At 40.3% G+C, this 18,810-nt stretch overlaps 1 protein-coding gene across 1 annotated transcript in view; it reads right to left on the reverse strand.

The window, feature by feature from the left end:
• Positions 1 to 1,395: 1,395 nt before the first annotated feature.
• The window catches only part of WARS2 (tryptophanyl tRNA synthetase 2, mitochondrial), a 135,596-nt gene continuing 118,181 nt past the window's right edge, over positions 1,396 to 18,810 (reverse strand). Inside the window, exons 5-8 of the mRNA XM_059823158.1 lie at positions 8,472 to 8,552; positions 6,639 to 6,724; positions 3,915 to 4,033; positions 1,396 to 1,844 (exon numbers count right to left, since the gene is read on the reverse strand). Coding sequence (XP_059679141.1) covers positions 1,396 to 1,844; positions 3,915 to 4,033; positions 6,639 to 6,724; positions 8,472 to 8,552 — 735 coding nt within the window. The remainder of the gene's footprint in view (positions 1,845 to 3,914; positions 4,034 to 6,638; positions 6,725 to 8,471; positions 8,553 to 18,810) is intronic.

Consider the following 18,810-nt stretch of genomic DNA (forward strand, 5'->3'; position numbering starts at 1 on the left):
GCACTACATAGAACACCGCCGCCCCCCAGCTTTACTAACTCAAGTCATGTAAGGCTGCGATCCTTCATGACAAATGCCATAGGCCTATAATGGTTATGAGTTGCCGGAGTACAGGATGAACTCAATTTACATTACAGTAAGGCAATTTCAAACACAGCATCAGAAAGTGCAATGATACACCTAAATACGCTGGCACAGGACCTGTAGGGCTTTTATTACCTTTTAACATGTACTACTACTCCTGCTTTAGAAGGGGGTGTCTCCTTCTGGCAGTTCCCCGTTGTCACACATTCCCCAACAAATGCCGTGGTCCTCTGTGGGTCCCAGTCTGTGGGTCTTGTGAGGCCAAAGGTCAGTGGAGGCTAACACCATTCTCCCATCACTGAGTTTTCTTGAGGCTCAGCAGTGAGATTTCATAAAGATTTATTTAATCCCATTCCATCCCTGACCTCAGCACAATTTTCTAAACAAATAATTTTGTAAATTTTACAGAAAGTTATCCGATTTCTCAACCTAAGATTTCTTTCACACAGGATTACATCTTTTCCCCTGCACCTTTTCTAAAGGAATCCTAGACTTGATGCTGAACTGCAAATCCTGGAGCTCCCTGCTAAACCCAACAGCAGGTGGAATAGGAGCCGCTGAAGCATGTGCCGTTTCTCACTGAAGTACCTTAGACCTGACCAGCAGGATGGCACAGGTGGCAGAAGCGAAATTCTAGTCCACTCTCTGGATTCTTTGCAGTGACTATCAAAAAGGCCATCTAGTACAGCAGTCACAGTGAGTTTTAGAGTATGGGTAACTGTACCCGTAAGACAGACTGACTCACTTCACACAAACTAGATGCAGATACGAAACTACACTGAGTTTGAAGACACAATAGGGAGAGGCAGTAAATTCTCTCTTCATCACCCTCAGCGCTTTGATTTGTAAGCCTGTGCTTTTATTCCAAGAACACATTCAACCACCATATCAAAGCTAAATAACCACCAACGGGATGAGTTGTCCATCTGTAGCAAGATCACATGCACAGCTAAGGATGTTCTTGAGAAGATTACAAATCTTTCTGCTAGATTCTGATCATCTCAGCTTCTTGCAGTGGTCAATGGAAAAACCCAGAACCCCATTTGGGCAATCTTATGTTCTGCTTTTGTGGGATTTCTTCATGAATTGTGATTGCTTCTGCCCTCCCTCTTTGACTATCCAGACAAGCTCAGTGCTGGTCCCACTGGAAATATCTGGCTTCACGCACATTTTTTAATGCAAACACCTTCAATGTTCTACTTGGATTTTCCAGGAAAAAAGTTTTTGTTTCAAACCAAAATGATTAAGGAGATACAAATAACAAAATGTCTATCCCAGGAAACAAAAGTCCTTACAACTGCACAGCAGTTTCTACTGAAATCCCACCAGTCGTCTTATTTCTTGATAGATGGGGGCAGCCAGTTCTTTGGCTTTCTCTGCTCCATCCTCTAAAACCTTTATCAGATGGGATTTGTCTTCCTGGAGTTTCTTGACTTCATTCCTGATAGGTGCAAATTTTTGAATAACTGACTCTGCTACCACCATTTTGTAGCGAGCGGTGTCGAGACCAGCAGATTGGCGCAGCACTTCTTTGATGCTAAGCCCCGTTACTGCAGCATGAATGGACACCAGATTGGAGACACCAGGGCGACCGGCTGGGTCGTAGGTCACCTCAGAGGTAAAGTCAGTCACAGCTTTGCGGAATTTCAGCACTATTTCGTCAGGGCTGTCTGCTATGTTAACAGTAGCTAACTTCTGTGGGTCTGACTTGGACATCTTCACTGCTGGATCTCTGAGGGATTTTATTTTCTTTGTTGTACCTTAAAAAAAACGAAGGGGAATAATTATGAACACACACACACACACACACAGAGACAGACAACGGTTTCTTAGGACAATTGCTAAGAACACTTTATAGAAGCATGACGAAGTTCTCTGTTTATCCTTGCTTAAAAATGAGTTGTGAGCACAATTGCGTACGCTCCCATCTAGTCCTTCTGCCCTCCCTGTCCTTCTAAGCCACTTTTCTCTCCCATAAACTAAATGAAAACCTTCTCCATTTCTCCCCTCCTCACTAAGCAGAAACTTCTGCTGGGACTCTTCCTAATATTTTCTGTGGCTCCATGCTGATCTTCCCTGAAAACTCTCTCCTCCCTTGTATTCCTGGCACTGAGGACAAGTTACCTAGAGAGCTCGGAGTGCAAATTACTGAAAGGTTCTGTAACAGTGGAGAAATAGGTTAAATCCACTGGTGATAAAAGAATCCCAGAACAGGTACCCTCCTTCTTTAGGAAAATCTTCTTGGTCATTCTCCTAAATATCGATAAAGACAGTTATTAAAAGTTCCCTCACTGAACACTAACTGGTTCCGTTAGAGGAAAAGCACTGTTCAGGTAAGAGAGGTGTAGGTATTGTATCAGCTACTAAGATATATGCGTGTACGTGAAATAGAATAGCAGCATCAGGGGAATATTGCAAAAGTACTTTTTGTAACAGCTTAAACCCAAACTGTTTCAGTCTTTCACCAAGAAACATCATTCATGGAGTACACACAGTACCACTGATCTAGAAAGTACTCACACCAATTGTTTTTAGAGACCTAATACAGCCAACTCATAGACGGCCTATGTATTCAGTGAAAGGATAAGTGTTCTTCCAGGGTACATTTCAGACTGCCCCAGAAAGTGCTCTGTTCTGAATCACCTTTTGGAAGGGTCTGTCTCTTTTCTGTACATTTGAAGGAGCCCAGGTAATCTAACTGCCTACAGCTAGCGCATCTGAATAGGTCCCTAACTCCTCCATTCATCTAGGATATTCATTGGTTTGCATATACTTGTGCACTTATGAAGGTATGCTTTTCATGAGGGAAGTTTAAATGTTCTTTTTTTTTTGAGGGTTTTTTTTTTTTTTTTCTTCGAACTGAGCTTTTTATTTCCTGGGAAACAGTCTCGCCTGCATCGTAGGCTATACCTAGCTCCTCACTACAATGCTTAGTATTTAATTGTTCATTAGAAACTGCAGAGCTTGCAATACCTAGTATTCGCTAAGCTCCGCTCCGGGTCTAACACCATTTTTGTCACTGAGGCTTGAAAACTGAGAAAGGTTTATTACTGCCTGTCTTTTCTAAGGTGAGAGCTCCTTGCCCTTTTAGGGGCGAAGGTCTCTGCTGTGCATTCCTCTACATTACTTACAACAAAGAGGCAATGCTTCTTCCTTGCCCAATTCTTCACGTTTCTTAACAAACATGCCATTTGCGCCATCTGACTCCTCCTCACCCCCCGGCCTATGACCTTATAGCTCAAAAATGGCTGAGAAGATTTTCCTTATAAGTCTCCCTGAGTCTAAGATCAAAAATGGGAAGTCCAAGCTCTGTAAGAGAGCCTTACTGAAATATGTGAGTATACATGAAACACACTTAAACCATTTTTGATCATTCTGGCAATAAACCTACAAGCTGTTTAGCATGCTTAATGTAAACATCTACCGCTCAGACACTGAAGAATTCTGCTTGTTAGAGGGCTCTTGTCTTGCTCCTTGCATGTCTCCTGAACTAGAAACATGGAGCAGAGACCCAACTCCTAAAAGGTCCAATACTTGAAGAGGAAGGCTGACTGGCAGCAGCAGAGTGCATCTGGCCCCCTGGACTAGAATACCAGACGTCGCATACATTCCTCTACCGGGGATTTGTAAAGCCTTATGTCTATCTTGGGAGTTCAATTTCACAGCCTCTAGTCTCTTGTTGTCAGTTTTTAATTTTCTACTCCCTTAGCATCAGTTTGCTCCCTTTTCTTCATCCCTGAAAATAGTTCCACAATATTTAAATCTATCTTCAACCCTGAAGTGCAGTTAAGGAGGAAAGAGAAAAAAAAACAAAACCAAGACCAGCTCACTTAAAATGGCTTTGGGCACAGGGAAGAATTCTCCGTATTTCTTGTTGAAATGTTGCGCTATATCTTGGGCTAGTTCCAGGTGCAGGACTTGATCTTCTCCAACGGGAACATGTGTCGACCTTTTAATAAAAGACAGATACAGGAAACTCAGCAAAGCTCTCCATTTCTGCTGAAACGTTACTCAAGACTGTCACCGCTTCTGCCACGACTGAGGGCCAGACTGAGCCAAGCGCTCAGTCCCAGCTAGCTATAGGTGCTGTGGGAACAAGATCCCAAACTGCCTGTATCCCAGGATGAGTCTGCTTTTTGTGCTGAACTGAAGCACATTTCCAAGGGCTAAAATAGCGCTTCGCAAAAACATACACGGTAAAGACACCAACAAGAGCAAATCATTAAACTCAGCTCAAAGAAAGGTTTTTGTAGTATCTCCTGCTGTCTCTTTAGAGATCAAAGAGCACGTGTTACAGTGTGTGAACAAAGTAAGAAAGATCTGCAAGGCATAAACCCAAGCACCTTGCCTTGTCAAGTCTCAGGAAAACATAACTGTTGTTGAGAAGTTAGTACTGTGGATTTATCACGGGAAGGAAAGAAGAGAGTGGTTCTTCCTCATGGGTCACCATTCTATAAATATCACGTGGGCCAGTGCCTCTACTGCCACAAGTGTTATCATTCACAGATCAGAACTGGTAGGATTAAAGGATCATTTAACCTTCTGTATTGAACTCAATAGCTTGCATGCAGTTCTGGAGGAAAACACACTCTGCACCAGAGGACGTGAGGAGGTGAAGAATCCATTACTTCCCCTGGTGATTCTTTCCCACAGTTAATCATACTCGCTAAAAATGCATGATTCTTTTAGATGAAGCAGACTTGAAGTCTTGCCAGCTTCTGATTACTCTCCCTTCCCCCAGCAGATTTTTTTCCTAAGGCTTGTGGGGTATTCGGCTCTGAATCCTGGATATGTTCCAGCGTACGAAAGTTCACTATGCATCTTTTAACTTCCCAGAAAATTTCAGTTCAACACGGTACTCCTTCCTTCCGATTCTGAATTACTGGGCTGACATCCAGGAATCAATTTGTCCACCTTTACTCCCCACCAAACAGTCAGCAAGGCAACCTAAAAACAGTTACAGTAGCCAATAGGAAATCACAGTGGCCTACAACTAACAGAAAGAAAATCAGTTACTATAATCAATATAGTTTAAGCAGGTCAAAAGAAATGTTTCCATATGCCAAAATGGTTCCATATTCACAAAGTTTGCCACTAAACAGAAAACATATTGTCTTTATAAATGCCTCTGCATGATTCTTTGCCTTTTTCCTTGCTGTTTTTTTAATATTTCTGTCCTGGTGCTGTTTTTATTCCTTTCTGTCATGTATTTACCTTCTGTCCATTTTCTTGTCTCTTTGATGCTTGGTTCATCTGAATTAGTACTGTTTCTCCCCCTCCTCCAGCTCTTAGTTCTTCTTCATGACTGCCGTTCCCTTCCTGTGTTTCCATTTCTCCCTGATTCTTGTTCCCTATATTATGTTTTCACATCGAAACATTTCTTAGTAAAGATATTATGTCAAATTTCTTCAAAGAGAGATTGTTTCTCTTTCACTTCCTTGTTTTGCACTCTGCCTGGACAGCCTGCTGTCAATACACATGGTAGCAAATAAACCACAGGCTTCACTAAGGAATGATGAATCACATGGTCTTATTAGAAATGGAAGAGACATTCGTGGTTGAGCTCAATCAAAACAAGGTGATTTCTGATAGTTGTCTAAATTTCACCATTAAACACTGCTCGACAATCAAATGGGACTCACTGCTTAGAAGATTATTTTAATCTTCAAATTCATTCTGACTTTTGCTTCCCATTATTTTTAGTTAAAATTCAAGTGAATTAGAAATATCATCTATCGGTCTTCTAACATTACTGTTTTCCCTTACTAATGATCACTTAGGATTAAATTTCTCTAGATAGATTTTTCGGGGTTAACAACTTGCCAACCTTGGTTACTCTGTCCTCCCAAAGTCCCTGCCCTCATAGTTCTGCATCGCTTCTCTGTCCCGACAAATATTCACAACCTCACTTCAGAACAATTCCACAAAGTACATACGCTCAGAACATCAAAATAACTTACTGAGACAGTTTAAAACATATTATGAAATACAACCAGTCACAACAACGCACTACAAGTTCTATTATCAGCTAGGCTACAGTCCCTCATTAGGGTGTATTTCCACTGCAGCACATAGGACACCACAGAGAAAATTGAACTCGCCCGGGTACCCCAAGGTGCAGTAAATTACTCACTTTTTCATCAGTATCAACAGGCCTACACAGAATCCCACACTAATATGGGTGTACTATATACAGCCAGCTTAAGTAGCTCTACGGTACACTGCATAAAATAAAGCATAACTACTTAAAAAAAATAATATATGTATGTGTGTGAACATGTAACATGTATAATTAAACATCAATGTGTTGTAATTCCCTAAGAATTGTTCTGAAGTGACCAGCTGCTTCTCTTTGCAGCCCTATCAGTTGCTTTCAAACCAGGCTAGATTTCAACCAGCCACTTGAAAGGTAAAAAAGCTGTCATCCATATCCAATCTTCTGATCTAATCACACCCAGCTCCCCCACTTAATAAGTAAGCATGTTTTGCTGATGGACGTTCATTCTAATGCAGCTGAACAGACATTGTCCACGGGCTCACATTCTGCCTCTTACTTGTACAGCAAAATATCTGCTGCTTGAAGCACAGGATAAGTCAACAAACCAACAGTTCCTTCGTTATTCTGGCTGGCACGCTTCATCTGTTTGCAAAAGAAAAACAGAGAGAAATCACCCTTTTGGCTAACGGTATCGAAGCCCGTGATTTTAATTAATTAGAATTCTGACTAATTTGAGTAACTTATTGTGTAACTCTAGAGAAAAGCGTGCCATGTAAAATCCACTTCTTGTGAATACACACATCCCATTTTATGTCCCATATTTATACACTGTTCTGATATCGTAGCGAGGAGAAAACATAGGCTTGTGTTTTCTTTCTGTTTGCAACCTTACTAGTGAAAATGATTACAAATGATTACAAATACAGAACAATCAGGCTGGGTTATTACACTTATTATTGATAACCCCTACTTTTTTAAATAGCATTTTCAGCAGTAAATTTTTGAAACACTTTATAGTAAGATGTAAAAAGGCATGAATACCCATGTTTCACAGAAAAGAGATCAAGACATAGTGATCACACACAGTCACCAGGAGAGTCAGTGACAGCTAGGAAGAGAACCCAGAGCCACAGAGGCAGAGTCCAGTGTTCTCTCCATCAGTTCATGCTGCTCCCAACAATCCACCCGCTGTCCTGAAGTCCTTTACTGCTCTAGGATATGGATCATTTAAACTAAGATAGTCAGGCTACGGATACTCACTCTGTTCTAGCAATGGCATATCTACTTTTTGCTTTTAACAATAGTTAAATACACTAAAATCCTTAAAATCTTATTTATTTCATTAAGACTATTCAAACATCTTTTTTCTCACCCTCTCATACAGATCCTGTCTTCTGTCTACATCTCTAAGTGCCTAGGGTTCAGGGGACCTAATTTGCAAAGCCTAGCACCTGTAACACCTATCTGTAGATTTGGAAAGTCAATCCAGTCAAAGTTGGATTTAAGAGCTTAACTTTAGAACCTCAGGCTTGAAAAGGTTGGCTTTAATCTATGCCATGCATTAACGCTGGTTGCTGTATTTAAGTTTTACTGTTTTTATTTAATTAAGAAGAAAAACAGGAAAAAAGAAAACATCTGGAGGTATTTAAGACTGCTCTGAACTCTGCAAGCCAAACTGCTCTTAGGATTTTTTTTTTTTCCCCTTTTTTGATGCTTCTCTCCTGCCTTTTGGTTTTTCTGCTTACTAGATGCCAAAATACAATACAAGGAAATTAAATGCAAGAATTCAGTTGATGCAGTCATGCTGATGCAGTACCAAGATGAAGAAGATGAACATTTGAAACTTGTAAAGGCAAACATTTAAGGTGCATTAACTTTATCACTCAGCACATTTTTAGTATTTATAATTTCTGTACTCCTCTTCCAACATATGCTTCTTTTGTGCTCTCTTCCATAAGATCTACAGAACAGCCACTCTTCATGGTGGGAAAAGAAGAGCTGTTTATGGAACTCCTTAATCAGCAAGGCTCAAGGTTTCTGCTGCAATATCTTGTGGTTCTTTTGCATTATTAAATAAGCATTGAAGTAACTCCAATCATTCTAGCAAAATCAGTTTAACAACACTAAACAACCCTCCTATTTAGCACAGTTTCTGCCAGTCTCTGTCAAAAATAGTATCCTGTAGCTTCCAGCAGAAAAATGTTCACTGAAAGCAACAGACCTGTAAAGACACGTTTCCCTCCTTCCACTACAGGACTAGAGAATTACTTAAACCTAAAGCAAGGATCACCAAGGTACAGCTGATACTTCACAGATAACAAGTATTTCAAGGGCAGCAGTGCTACTGAATTCCCATACATTTCCTCTCAATTTAAGAAACTGTCCATACCTTCCACTGGGGCAAGCGTAGCAGACGTGGCACGTTAGTTAAGCACCCAAGAATCCAGGCAAGTTCTGCGTGCTCAGGAACCTGGAAGTACGAAGTCAGAATCTATTTTAATCTTCTGCATTTACACGCATATTTTTTCAAAAATCAATACAGATAAATAGCATCAGAGATCAGAAAACCATTTATTTTTGTCTATTACTTTTTCAGTAAGGTCAAGTGACAAGCTAAGGGAAAGTTTTGGACACCACGTAGATTGAACGCACTACACTCAAGCAGCATAGCAAGGTTCTTGATCCTATCCACTCACATTCTAAAAAAGAAAGTAAGTGCTTTAGCAATAACAGAGCTGAACGCACATGTAAACTAACCAACTGCTGGCCACTGTGCCACAGCCTCCCCACACTTTGAGATAATACATGAACAGTTACAAAACCTCTTTGCCTTTCTCATTTCCAGTGCCAGTAAGTTACCCAAGCTTCATTTCTTCCCTGAAGGCACTAATTTCCCTTAATTGTCCTTACCTGAGTCCTCCATCCTCTGCCCATGGCCCCAGGAGCCCCATTTAAGCTCAGGCCAGACTGCCCTGAGTCCTTGCCTGAGCTACATTACACTGTGGCAGGTCTGGCAGTGTAATAACCGCAGGTCCTTCACAGAAGCCTGAGCTAACGGCCAGGGAACAAGAAGAGCTGGGCTGCTCCACAAGGCTGTGGCAGGAACAGTTACCTCCCTGACTAGGACAGCATCCTGCAGTATTTAATCAGGGCAGGGGTGGTGACGGTGACAGTCTGGTGATCATCAGACAGGGCAAGGTAATTAATCACATCTGAGGTCAATCCAGGAAGCCCGGTGAGACAATCAGGGTGGCAGGGACAGGGTTGAGCACAGGTACACTGTGACATGGCTCAGGTGAAAACTGGGGGACTGAGCCTGAGCTCAAGTGGAGCTCCTGGGGCACTGGGCAGATGGTTCATGGGTGGAGGGTCCAGGTGAGGCTTGTCAGGACTTTGGGTGCACCAACAGGTCTTAATGACCCTGACCTGTCTGCAAAACAGGGATAATAGCTGAAGTCAAACTACAGTACAGCCTGAACGGTGGCTTTATTTGTCCCTCAGTCCTGCAATCCTATCAAAACTAATACTGATCTAGAGGTGAAAGAGAAGGATCAGGCCTCCACATACCCTTTGCTACAAGTGTGGATTGAAAAGATGAGAGAGGAAAGAAGATCCCATTTAAGCTCATACAGCAAACTCTTCATTTACCGTTCTGGGGAGACTGTGGTGATAGTGGAATTTTAATAGTTCCAGAAAGACATCAGACAGAGTGATTGCCTCCTCCTGCTAAGAGGAAGACTTTCTACAGGCAGAGACAAGAAATGTGCTGTGCAACAACCTCCATTGGATGAACCCACGTTTAGCTTCTTTATATATACTCTTCAGCTTTTGTATTTCAAATATTCATTTTAGGGTTAGTAAAAGAGGCGAGCATTGTTGATGCATACGTTGTTGTTTAATTTCTTTCCTGTCATTTTGTCTGTTGTTAGTTAGCTATGTATATGATAATCATCAAAAGAAAAAGGTGATCTATGTTCTGCTCCTTTGCTTACATGTTTGATACACTCTTTTCAATATTGGCAGGTTTGGATGTTTAAGAGCATGCTAACTGTCTCGAAGATGTTCAAAGCTTCATGCTTGCAACATGATACAACAATCCACATGGAAGGCAGTAAAAAGCGTTGTTAACAAGTAAGAATTACTAGCATTGTTAATGGCAATTCCTTTGTTGTCACATTTTAAATGTAGTCATTTCCTAGCTAACAGTCATTAGACTATTTTGGTTGTCAGTGTTGCAGAGAGGTATCTGACCTCAAGACAACAGCTCAGCGGTTAGAGATATGAAATATTCTAGGTTGATTCTCTTTCCCTTCTTTCTGCCTTTCCCACAGGATTTTTTTTCTTTTTTCTTTTAATTTCCTCATGCTTATTTGACCTGCAATCTTCTGTGCACAAGACAAAGTGCAGCAAGATGCACCAAATGAACCTTCTGCAAGATACAAAGAGTAAATTGAACTTTATAGCAAATACTAAGCTCAAGACCCCCATTTCATTTAGAAGGAATCACCATCTGGTTCAAAGTGGTTTCTCATTCCTTTCTTCTAGTCACGGATAGAGAGGAGACGGTGCTCTGTTGCACTTGTGTTGACAAGGACTCCCTTTAAAAGCTATGCAGTCATTGATCCAGCTCTGTCAGATGTTGCTTCCACAGCCAAGACTGCACGTGTGTTTCATTGCATCAGTGGCTTTGACATTACATCAGTTACCAAAACACCAAGTGATGTGAACAGCATTTGTTGAGTTGAATCTGTAGTTCTGGGTCCTAGCAAGTTATACTCACTTCTAATCCTCAAACGCACACAGTCCTTGCCTAAGTAAGGCTAGAGTGCTGAATACTGTGACAAAAAAGCCTGATAAAAGAGGGAGAAAAGCTGAAGTAGTGCACAGAAGGGCAGAGATTTCAGTTGGAAAAAATTTCAGTAGTGGAGCCTAATGAGTTAACATTCATCACCCAAATTGCAGTAACTGACTGTATGTTGGTCTGTGAATCAGGAGGTACTAGGCTTAAGCCACAAATCATTTGTCAGACTAAATCATGGTTTAAGCTACTGTGTTTTACTTGGCAAGAGGGGCAAGTAATTGCTGCGTTTGGTCAGTCACCGTGCATCACCTCAAATGTGGTTACTCATTAAGCTACAGTACTCCATCACTTTGATTGGACAACTTTGGATACAAAGAAACTGGAAGAAGTGAAGATGTGTATGATACCAGTAAAGTAAAGGCTCAGTCTACGCTTCCTTTCTGGCACTGAGCAATACCAATGGATCACAATTAGGAGAAGCCATTCTCTCAGACAAACTCAATCAGCCTCTTGCCCAGAGTCCATTTAAAATTCTGAGCAAATGTCTTCATTAAACAACTAAAACATAAGAACGTAAGAAATAATATTGTACTGGATCACAACAGAGGTAGCTGTAGCCTAGCACTCTGTTTCCAGGAGTAGCAACAAGAGGTGGCATTTAGGGTGAGCACATGAGCCTATCACTTCCTACACTATCTTCCCCTCAGATTTTTCTGGCATCTGTAACTGTTGTACTAGGGAATATGAGAAGGTATTATCCCTGGCCCAGTCCTGTTAGTATCCATGTTACCCGTAAATGTGTCTAATTCTGAACCTGCTGATACCACCCACTTCACAACCACATGCAGCAACAAGCTCCAGAGGTTCAAACCTGATGTGTAAAGAAGTACTTTCATTAATCCACTAAACTCCTTGTTTACTCGTTTTGAATGCCACATTTTCTTGTATTGCACAATTTGGTGAACAATTCCACATTCAGTTTATCCAGTGCTTTTCTGATTTGGTAAACTTTGATTGCGTCTACACCTCAGCCTTCTCCTCTTCGAATTGAAGCATCCCAAACTTCTAAATTTTTCCTTTTAAGGCAGCTACTCCATCTCCTGTAGCATTAATTCCCCTTCTTTGTATCATCTCTAAATCACTACTTCCTTCTTGAGATGCAGACACTAAATCTCTACCCAATATTCAAAATATGGACACAATGAAGTTTTGTACAGTGACAAAACACTTGTCTTGTTCTCAATACCCTTCCCGGTGATACAGCGATGATGACATATTGTTGGCTCTTTTGAAAATCGCTTGTGCTGAGCCAATGATTTCAGAGAACTACCAATAATGACTCCAAGACTGTCCTACGTTGTGACTCATCTGAATACTGTGTAAAGAAAGTTTAGATTACTTTTACCTAGATGCTTTACTTTGCATTTAAAGCTCTTCTACCACTAATTTGCCTGCCCATGCTGTTTTACGAGTCCTTTTGGAGTTCCTTTCCTTGGTATAGTATTTGACTACCCAGAAGAACTTAGCATTGCCCACAAACTTCTGTCCGCTTCCTTCTTCAGGTCATGAATGAAGATGTTGACCAGAATTGCTGCCAGCATGAATCCCTGAGTAACATGACTACTGACTGTGCCATTCAAAAAAAAGTGATTGCTATAACCTAATTGGCTTTCAACTCTAGCCAGCCGCAAGACTAGTAATGAACATTTCCTTGAATACATTTAAAAAAAAAAAAGAATTGTTATAGAACCTTGTCAAAGGCTTTTCAAAAAATTCAAATCCATTATGTTCTTGGGATGCCCTTTATCCACATGCTTACTTGACACCCTCATGGAGTCCAGCAGTTGAGTGAAACAGGATTTCCCTTTAAGGAAACCATAGTGACTCTCCCAAGAGACTGTTTACTTGTGCACTCAGTGTCCTATTCTTTGTTGAAGACTCTACCATCCCTGATAAGACAAAAGTCAAAATTATCAGTTTGTAGTTTCCGGGCGCCCATTTAGAGCTCTGCTTGTGTACTGCCAACATGACTGCAATCTACTATTCCTCTGGCACAGTGACCATTAACGGTGGCAGACTGACCATTAGTGGTGGCAGACTGCCCACCTTGCCCACCAGTTCTGCCATTTCACATCTGAGGTTTTTTCAGACTCCCTGCTGAATGCCATCTGGTGTCTAAACTGTCTATCTTTACCTAATAGCTTCTGTAAATGTACAATAAATTGACTTAGCTCTTCTGATTTGCTGCTACAAAATGCATAAAGTGGCAACCTTCCCAACACCTTCAGCAGCAAAGTCCAATGCCAAGAACTGAGCCTTGCTCTTAGGGCCTTATCAACCCTGAGTGCCTCCTATACTTTGCGCTCACTGATCCCCTAAATGATCTCCTGTTTTTGATGCAAGACCACTGAGTGATCAGTTTAAGAATCTGCCGGGTGCTCCTCAAATTCCTTTTTAGACCCCCTAATTTTATTTTTTTTTTTAATAAAGGGGGACTTGCCAATTTTATATGCCTTCTTGTTGTTCTCATTTGGGCAAGTTTTCCCTTCTGAAAATCTAATCTTTTCCTATGATTGCATCCTAACTTATGGAATCATGGAAAGGAATTTGCTGGACCAACGTTCTCTTCATGAGTGGTGTCACACATTTAACTGTTAGTTCTGGGTTTGTTGGGTTTTTTTAAAAAACATTTGTTTTTTTAAAGCAGGACCTCCAGGATAGTTGTAGCTTTCTTGCTTTTTGTTTATTTATTTCTGACAATTGGACTTCATTTTCACCTAGCTCTCTTTCTTGAAATAGAACATTCACGCACTTTATTTGGTCTGCTCTCTCCAGCCACAATGTTCAACACCGCTATAATGAGGTTGCTACCACTGAGAGCCCTCCACTAAAACATTCTGAACTAGGTCCTGTGCACCACTCAAAAGCAAATGTAGAATGGCATCATTTCTAACAGACTGTAAAACTAGGAAGCATAATTTGTTGCATCCGAAAATTTTATCTGTATGTTTCATCCTGACAAAGGCTATATGTGGATAGTTGAAGTGTAATACTATTGCTCCCTGTACTAAATTTGCAGCTTCTTTCACCTCACTTAACATCGCCTGATCTCTATCATCATCTTGATCGGTGGGTCAGTAGCACAATCCCAGTAACACATTTTCTGTTAGATTCTGGTATCTTCACCCACACGGATTTTTATTTCCCCAAAGTATTATGGACAGAGGCAATCCCTCCAGTAAATTTAAATAATGAAATGAAACAGAGAAAAGACATCTCATCTTTGTATTGATCTGTCAAATGATTTTCAGTTGCTTCCTATTCTGTTAGGTAGCATTTATCATGCCGTCGCAAGGAAGACCTTTGTCAAAGTAGCATCACTTTTCACATAATTTTCACTAAAAAGAACAGGACTGTTGGAGAGGTCTTTTGCTTGTTTTTTTTCTTTTTTTTTTTTTTAAAGGAGTTCACACAAAATCTAACTACGACTCTAGGAAATAAAAGTATATAGAGTTCCAACCAATTAAGGTTATTCTGCGTACACTTGAACCAGTAAAGAACTTAATTTGGTTTGTATTTTGAAATCTGCCAACAGAACTACTCTCTGGACCTATAACGTACTTCAGGAACGCTTCACCTGCCCAAAAGAGAAGAGATAAAAATAAGCTTAGCTCTTCTCCAATGAAGACACCAGTTTCTCCGTAGTGCTCTCTCCCTCAAATACCCCAGTATGAAATACTACAAACCACAGAAAAACAGAATTACATCTCCAACGAACAAAACTCACAACCAGTGACAGTTCCTGAACTGTATGTCAAACCAACCTCCTAGAATGTCACAATCATTGGTAACGCTGAAAAACAGCTATCGAATCCATTAAATCCTTCATGTCAACTCCAGCTACTTTTGTGTCCTGAAAGAATATAATAGCCTGTTTTCAATATGAACATATTTTCTCAGGAAATATTTCTTGCAGCTTGGCTAAAAATATTTGGAGGACTAACAGTCTTATAAGTCCTGTATTTACTGTTTCCCTTACAAAGCCAACTATTTCCCACTTTGCAGTTTTCACAAAAAAAGCTTAATGAGATCTATATAGTGAACCCCTCTTTTTAGACAGCCCGAATCATACCCTTTGCTTTTCTCAGTACACACACCAAGTTTCTCCTTTTTTCCTGCTCTGCACTCTCACCCACTTTAAGGCAGTTTTCTTTCCTAATCTGTTACAAGTCTGTAAAAACCATCAACATTTCTCAAAGGGTTGAGATGGTCATCTCCCTGCTATTCCCAGCGACACATTTCCTCCTTCAATTTCCATTGCATTAAGCATCCCCCGCAACGTGGCTTGCTAATCACTAATCAAAGAGTTATTTTCAGAACAAACTATTTACATTCCTTTCTTGTGGCTCGACAAGCCTGAGTCTGCAGAGCCAGATTCCTTTTATTTTATTTTTTTTTAAGCAGACTTTGTTCACAGAGGTGACCACTTCCAAATGAGAATGAGCAGTTATCTAGAAGGCACAAACATCTCCGTTTCTTCACCCGGCTGAGTGCCCTGCTTCTTAATTGTTCACTTGTATGGCCATTTGACATTATTAAACTCGGCTCACACTGTACACTTGGATCATCTCTGGGGTTTTATATGCTGAAGTACAACCCCAGGGCTTCTCCCTGCAGATCTGTTACTTTGTCCTTGATCCTAGCTATTCCCTACCAAGTTATTGCTGCTATTCCCTGGTCACAGCCACAGCTGATGATACATACATGGAAAACCAATAGCTACTTTTAGTCCAAGTAATTCTAGACGACTTCTCATGTCGAGACATACAGCTGAGGAGGACAGCAAGCAGTGAGATTCCAGAAAATAACAGAAGGAAAGGCATGGACACTGCGAGCAGATCTGAAAGCGGGCAAATCAGCAATGCTGGAAGGCAGCTTTCTGAGGCTTATTATACAAAGTACCGTGTCGGCAGCTGAAGCGGCTTCCTGCAAAAAGAGATGCACTGTTTCGTTTTCAAGATGGGTTTCCCCAAGTTGCAACCTACAGCCCTTCTCTGTAAGGTACTCCAGATTTGCTGCATATCTGTTGTGTGGAAACATCTTCCCCTCAGCAGCGTAACCTCATTAAGGGATACATCTTAAACAGGCAATAAACTTCAAAGATTTGATTTTGACAGTGTAAAGGACAAACAAACAGGTCTGGGGAGGTAATCTGGATAGCTATGTACTAAAAGAAATCCGAACAGAGGAGGGAAAGTGTCCTAAATTTCAAAAGAAATGAAACATTTTTTTAGGATTTTTGTCTCTCCTAGAAGTACCAGTTAGTGCTTCCAAAATATTTCAGAGGCCTTTTAGAAGAAAGTACTGCTGACATTTATTTTTCTTGAAGAAGAGGTAAGATTTTATCAATGCCTAAGGTTGCAAACAATATGTTCAAGATACTTGGTAATGCATCTCTGTATTATACAGCTAGAGAGAATAATGGGACCATAAACAAGACAAATTAGACTGCTCTTGAATCAAATGCACACAGCAACCGAACACCCAGCCAGATACTTTTATGACAGAAAATTTGTCATGATATCCCAAATTCCTGTTCAAAGAAGTAATTCACGTGTAGGTGGAATATGTTCGTGGTTACAAAGGCAACATCTGATTTAAAGAACACCTTAAGCAACACGTTGAATTGGGGGTGTGGTTATTTAGCAATCATTGGTAAATCTATCAGTATTTACAGCTTTCACTATCACCTTTGAACAATTTAATAACTTATTCTCATTTATATTTGGCTAAAACTTACAGCAATAAGATCTGTCTCTCCTTTCCAAAGAGCCTGACCAAGAATACCCTTACTGGAATGAGGTTATACTGGTTACAAACCCAGATAGAGCACAGTAATTTGGCCCAGGCACCCTTTACCCTACCTTTACTCATTATGAAATGAACTTATTTTCAGAACCATTCTCCTAGTCTAACCCACAATACTCTGAGTAATTAGCTTGGGGTATCCAGAAGACTGGTGGAGAGAGGAACATATAACAGCTACATAATAGTATGAAATAAACCAGGTAAATTAAGGAAAAGAAAACCAAAAGAAATCCTACTGAACCATGACTTTTCTTCCCACTGAGCTCTAGTTATGTCTAGCCCAGTCCTATGGGGGAGAAAACAGAGGGATGAGAGAAGTAGCATAATTTTCTAAATTAAATAGTCACATACTTCCTCTTATGACAGGAAGTTTTCAATGGACCATGCTAAATTAATGTACTTCAATGAATTTATAAGCTATGATGCAATGGAAGTTTTTAAGCCCCTCTGAAAATTGGACAAGAAGTAGCGTGAATCCATTCAAACTCTGCCCACAAAACAAAGCAGCTGGATATTTCTGGAAAATAATAGCAGTGAAACAGTTAGTGCACACATTTAAGTTGTTGTATTTTGGCTTTTGGAGTTAAGGCTAAGACAAATTGGCAAATTCCCACCTCCCAGAGTTACTGCTTCAATTTGCTTGCACACTGCAAGAATACTGCAGCTGATTATACTCCAAAAATAAATCACCCCATCCAGAAGGCTGAAGACTGCAATTTTCCGCCCAGAAACTGAACGTTACGTTGTCCAGAAACTACCAGGACTCCTCAGAGAAGTGTTAGTGCAGCATATCAACCACTGCCTGCTGAATCAACTCTGACGGAATTTTAGTTTCTCTTGGGACATTTAGCATGTGTCTGCTACGATAGGTAGGTGGACAGGAAGAACAGCCTGAGACCACATAAAAGCAACAGCAGTTTCTAAAATTGTTTTGACTGTGAAGCAGATGAGATACAAGATGGTTACGGGTAAGAACTGAAATGTGTATTGTACCCACCAGGAATCACAGAAAATGGTTTATAACATATAAGCTTACCATGTGTGCAGATTGCTTACTGTCTTCCTTATTCCCCCCCCACCCCTGTAGTCCTTTTTGTTTTTAATAAAACATTCTAAGTTTTATGAAAGATGACTGTTACAGCTTTTATCAGTTATGGTACAATTTAAGGAATATATTTGCTCTTTCTTCCAGTATTCTCAGGATAACGTTTTATAAGTCATTATTCTGTTACTTCTCTTTTATGCCTGGCAGGCAAAGGCAGCCACTCAAAGCGTATCTTGGCATTATTTTCTCTAAGAGCAAAGAGCATTTCATACAACTTGCAGCTGTGCTCCGAATAAAAATGCATAATTTTGAAATATGCATTTATTTTAATTTTTATTCTTACAGAAATTGTCACACTTCTATGACTTGTCTTCCTACTTAAGAAAATTTAATTAATCAAGCTGTAATGAAAGAGCTTCTCTCACTGGGAGGCCATTCTGATGTCCAACATATTTCACAACTGTGTTTTCCTAGATACTGTAATTAATTGTGCTTGTTCAGAACCCTTCACAGACCATGCAGTTCCAAACACTACCCTAAATATTCATCATCATCCTTCTTGCTTCTAAATATTTTCAAGTTATCATCACTTGCTCTTTGTAGCCGCTACTTCCCTAAGCTGGACTTCAAGTTTGTATATGCTAATATAAGTGTGGGAGGTATTTGGTGAACTGCTATGTATGGAGACCAAATATAGAGCCAGCCATTAACTTTCTGTTTATATAAGTTATAAGCAACTATAATTTAGAAATGGTAGATTCTGGAGCACACAAACCTAATTTTCATCAAACTACCACTTTCCATTTATAAGTAACTTAGCTGTATATCTGATACCTAAGAACAGAGGCCATGTAGCCTCTAAGCTGTACAATAAAAATCAGTCTATGCAAAATTCCTCTGACTTTTATTCCATTTTACTTGCAAGGCAAAGACATCACTGAAATCAGTTCTGGGACTCCAAGACAATTGCACCTGTATCCTTATCGTAGCAGCACGTTTTGGATCTAGTGTAAA

The sequence above is a fragment of the Gavia stellata genome, chromosome 1 (assembly GCF_030936135.1).
Source record: "Gavia stellata isolate bGavSte3 chromosome 1, bGavSte3.hap2, whole genome shotgun sequence".
NCBI lineage: Eukaryota > Metazoa > Chordata > Aves > Gaviiformes > Gaviidae > Gavia > Gavia stellata.